The sequence below is a fragment of the Choloepus didactylus genome, chromosome 10 (assembly GCF_015220235.1).
Source record: "Choloepus didactylus isolate mChoDid1 chromosome 10, mChoDid1.pri, whole genome shotgun sequence".
NCBI lineage: Eukaryota > Metazoa > Chordata > Mammalia > Pilosa > Megalonychidae > Choloepus > Choloepus didactylus.
The window spans coordinates 85,171,481-85,176,166 of NC_051316.1; the positions used below are offsets into that span (position 1 = coordinate 85,171,481).

The following is a 4,686-nucleotide window of genomic DNA, read 5'->3' on the forward strand; positions in this document are numbered from 1 at the left end:
GATTAAGTCTTCCACCACTGCGTTTACCCCTTTAAAGGTTCAATTCAGTGTTTTCAAGTATATTCACAAAGGGTGCAACCGTCACCCAAATCCAATTGCAGATATTTTCATCGCTCCAAAAAGAGACCCGGAACGCACTGCAGCCCCTTCCCGTGGGCCCCTGACCCCAGCCCCTGGGAACCACGTCCCACCCCTGTGCTGATGGGTTTCCCTGTTCCAGACACTCGATATAAATGGAATCATACAAACATGGCCTGTGCATCTGGCTTATTTCACTCAGCATAAGGGCTTCAAGATTCATCCACGTTGTCACATCTCAGAACCTGATTCCTTTTTACAGCCGAATAACATCCCATTGGATGGAGAAGACATGTTTTACCACACGCCAGCTGATGCGCCTGTGAGTTGTTCCTGCTCTGGGGCTTACGAATGAGGCTGCTTGGACATTTCGGGGTGAACATGTGCTCCTCAATCCTCTTGTATTTATCCCCAGGGGCAGAATTGCTGGATGGTTCATCCCTTAACTGGATCACCTGTCTCTTATCTTCGCATTGTAACCGTTCCTCAAGTCCAATTTACCGAAGTAGTTCTGTCTTCAGGATTCTCGTGTCTTATTAAAAGAAATCTTTGCCTAACCCAAAGCCATTAGGATTTGATCCTGTGCATTCTCCTGTATGTTTTAAAGTTTCGTTCCTACATTGAGATCTCTGATCCACTTTTAATTAATTTTTGTACCGAGGACCGGTTGAGGCTTATTTTTGGACATGGCTACTGGATGTCTTCTGCAACAATTCTTAGAAAGATGTGCTTATCCCTCCTTGAATTTCCCGTGAGCCTTTGTTGAAGATCGATGGCCGTATAGGCGCGGGGCCCGTTCCTGCCCCACTGTCCACAGCCGCCCACCTCAGGCCAGCACGACCCTGCCGGACGGTGACGGCTTCAGAACACCTGGAGGAGACGCCGAAGTCCTCCCACCCTGTTCTTCCTCAGAATTGCTTTGGCTGTTCTAGAGCCTTTGTACTTCCATATACATTTTAGAATCAGCTTGGCAATTTCTACAAATTCTGCTTGCACATTTGGATTGGGATAGCATAGAATCAGAAAATCAAAATGTTGAGTCTTCCAATCCATGAACCTAACAAATCTCTGCATTTATTTAGGTTTTCCTTAATTTCCCTCACAATGCTTTCTAGTTTTCAATGTTAGCACTGGCATATCTTTTGTCAACCTTACCCCTAAGTATTTTATATGTTGGTGCCACTGTAAATGGTATTGTTCATTAAATTTCAATTCTTAATTGCTCCTTATTGGTATATAAAACAATTGATTTTTAAAAATTTGACATTGTATCCTGAAACCTTCCCAAACTCCCTGCCATGTAGCTACAGGAACTTTTTCCTCTTTTTGTGTTTTCCTTAGGATTGTCTACCCTGATGATGCCATTGTGTCGACATCCCGCTGAAGTGATGCATAGTTTTGCAAAGGGAACAGAGGAACCCTGCAGGGACCTCAGTCCCCTCCACCCCCCATGGGGAACCCAGCCACCTCGGGAGAAGAGGAGGCTGCGTGCTGGCAGCGTGAGGGCAGGCCCCGGGACTGGCTAAGGTGCACTCTGTGTCGTTGTCACAGAATGTAAACATGGGCTTCCAGGGCATGAAGAGCTCGGGGGGAGGCTCCCCACAGCGTCAGTATTCTGGAAGAGTAGGTCTCTGGTTGCAATCCGAAATCTCTTGGTGAAAAATGTATCCTGAGTTCAGATGAGGCCAGGCATTGCTTATTCAGTGTCTCGAGTCCAGATAGATAAGTTAATTCTCGAAGGAAATGACATTGTATCAAATTCAGCAGCTTTGATTCAGCAAGCAACAGTTAGCAACGGTTAGAAACAAAGACATCAGAGCACATTTGTGTGGTTCTCTGCCTCTGAAAAAGGAACAGTTGAGCAGGCAGATGAGTAAGATCTGAGAGTTGTCCAGCTATGAAAATGAGATGACAGACCTATTTGTGATATTTTAAAGATGAATAAAACTCATCTGTTGATATGATAAGGAAGGAGGGGAGGAAGGGAAGAGCAAAGCTAGGGCCCCCCCCCTCCCCCGGGGGCTTCACGCTGTGAAAGGTGGAGCCTGGGGCAGGGATGGGAGGTCTGGAATGGAGATTTGGGAAGAGGCAGTTTCCAGAAATGAGGCGGCCCAGGTTGTCACGGGGGTGGGACCGGGAGCTGGGCAGCCCCTCCTGCCTCACCAAGAGAACTCCCAGGCCGGGTCGCTCCTGTGCACTGCCTGGAGCCTCTGCCGAGCTGCAGGGACAGTGTCCCCTTCTCAGAGGTGGCCCTGGCCGCTCCCCTGCAGACCAGCCCCTGCTCCTCGCAGTTGGTGGCCGCACTCAGGAGCGCGCGGGGGCACTATCCTCCCCGCCAGAGGCCCGTTCCGTTGGCGCCGGTGCCCCCGGCTCTGAGCACCGTGGCCGTCAGGGGCAGGCCATGAGGCTGGCCAGGGCGGGAGAGGACACCCTGGGAGCAGAGGGGCCTCGTGGCCGAGGCCTCAGGTTTGTCCCTTGGTCAATCTTCCCGAGGCTGGCCCCAGTCTGGGGGCGGTGGGATGGGAGCGAACAGCCTCTCCCGCCAAGGAAGGGCACTTGCTTTCAAAGGGGGCCTCGGGAAGAGGCTGGTAACCCCCCACCGAGCACCCGGGGCCGCGGCGCTGACCTCAGCAGGTCGGCGGAGCACCGCGGGCGCAGCGGGCACACGGCCTTCTCCTGTGCTCCGGGACCACAGGGGCGGCGCTCGGCGGGGGGGCAGCGGCCACGTCCCTCCCGGCGTGAGCCCCCAAGCTGCACCCCCGGCCCCGCCTTGCCCGCCCAGCCCGCGGAGGCCCGGGACGCTCAGGAACGCGCTGCCCCGCCCGGGGCAGGGCAGGTGGACGCTGCGGGGCGCGACCGGTCCGGGGCTGGGGCCGGGCAGGGCCCCGCTCCGCCGACCGCCCCTCATGCGGGAGACGCCGCGCGGCGCCGTCTGGAGAGGCGGGAGCAGGCGACCGTCGGTCCCGCCGGGGCACGGGGAAGCGCATTCGAGGGCGCGATCCCGGGAAACCGCCGCCGGGGTTCCCACGCGCCCCGCTCCGCCCCGGCGGACACCGAGTCCCCGCCCGGCCGCCCCCAGCTCCGCCAGCCTTCATATGTGTTTTTAAGAAATGTTTCTGAATTGTTCACTCCCCATGCTGCCACAAAACCTGTAGTTTCATTAGCTAAACAGTAAGAATGCAAAGGATCATCTTTCCTGGACCTCAATTATTCAGTACCCACCATGGAGACTGAGGACTAAGGACAAGACAAATGAGAATTACCTTTGCTTGTAGTGTCCTGCTTACACAGAGCCCTTCTGGGTTAAAGACTGACCTGTGTAACCTCTGATGAAGTTGGGCCCCATCTGGTGGCCTTATATTCCTGGACCTTTAGGGAAGAGCAGCTGGGATCTCAGAACACCTGGTCTCTTCCCACCTTCACTGGGTGAAGCGTTTCTGGTCCACCAGGTTCCTCACTGCGGCCTTCACGTCCTTGTTCCTCAGGCTGTAGATGATGGGGTTGAGCATGGGGGTCAGCACCCCATAGAAGAGCGAGATGAGCTTGTCTGAAAGGTCCAGTTTGTCTTTGCCCTGTGGGTCCTTAGACTTGGGCTTCCCGTACATGAAAAATAAGGTGCCGTAGAAGACGATAATCACAGTGAGGTGGGCAGAGCAGGTGGAGAAGGCCTTTTTCCTACCCTCAGCTGAGGGCATCCTCAGGATGGTGGCAATGATGAAGACATACGAGACGGTGATAAAGAGGACTGGGGCTGCCAGGAATATCACATTGGTCACCCCCATGCTGATCACATTGATGGAGATGTCTGCACAGGCCATTTTTAGGATGGCCAGGATCTCACAGAAGAAGTGGTTGATGACATTGTCCCCACAGAAGGGCAGCCGAATCGTCAAAGATGTGTGTACCACAGAAGCAGCACCCCCAATGGCCCAGGAGCCGGCAGCCATGGGCACGTAGGCAGCCTTGCTCATGACAATGGGGTATCTCAGGGGGTTGCAGATGGCCACATAGCGATCAAAGGCCATCGTGCCCAGGAGCAGGCACTCTGTTCCTGCCAAGGCGAAGGAGAGAGCCATCTGCACTGCACAGGCTGAGAAAGAGATGGTTTCCCGGGGGCTCAGGAGGCTGTGCAGAATCAGAGGAACAGAGGAGGTTGTGAAGCAGATGTCCAGGAAGGAGAGGTTCCCCAGGAAGAAGTACATGGGTGTGTGCAGGCGGGAGTCAAGGATGGTCACCAGGATGAGGAGCCCATTGCCCAGCAGGATCACCAGGTACATCAGCAGGATGAGCACAAAGAACGTTTTCTCCAGTTTTGGGTGGTCAGAAAGTCCCAGGAGAATGAACCCCACCACAGGAGAGCTCCTATTTGCTTTCTCCATGTAACACTCCCTCTGTCTTCAGAAAGTGCAAAGCAGCTTATCAGCCTTCCTAAAGAAGAGCCCTAGGCATCCAGTATGTGGAGAGGCCCCTGCTGCATAACATGACAACATATGTGTATAAAAGAAAAATGATTAAAAGAGATGGTAGGGGGTGTTCCTTAGTTCTTAAATGAGATGAGGCAGGATCTGGAACAAGGTTTAAATGGATCAGCATTGGGTAAGGGCTTCA

The 4,686-nt window shown here is 53.8% G+C and overlaps 1 protein-coding gene across 1 annotated transcript; it reads right to left on the reverse strand.

Annotated features, from left to right (window-relative positions):
- Positions 1–3,497: 3,497 nt before the first annotated feature.
- Positions 3,498–4,457, reverse strand: LOC119504987 (olfactory receptor 2S2). The gene has a single exon (XM_037797631.1). The coding sequence runs from the start codon at positions 4,455–4,457 to the stop codon at positions 3,498–3,500; it is 960 nt and encodes a 319-aa protein (XP_037653559.1).
- Between the last annotated feature and the right edge of the window lie 229 nt (positions 4,458–4,686).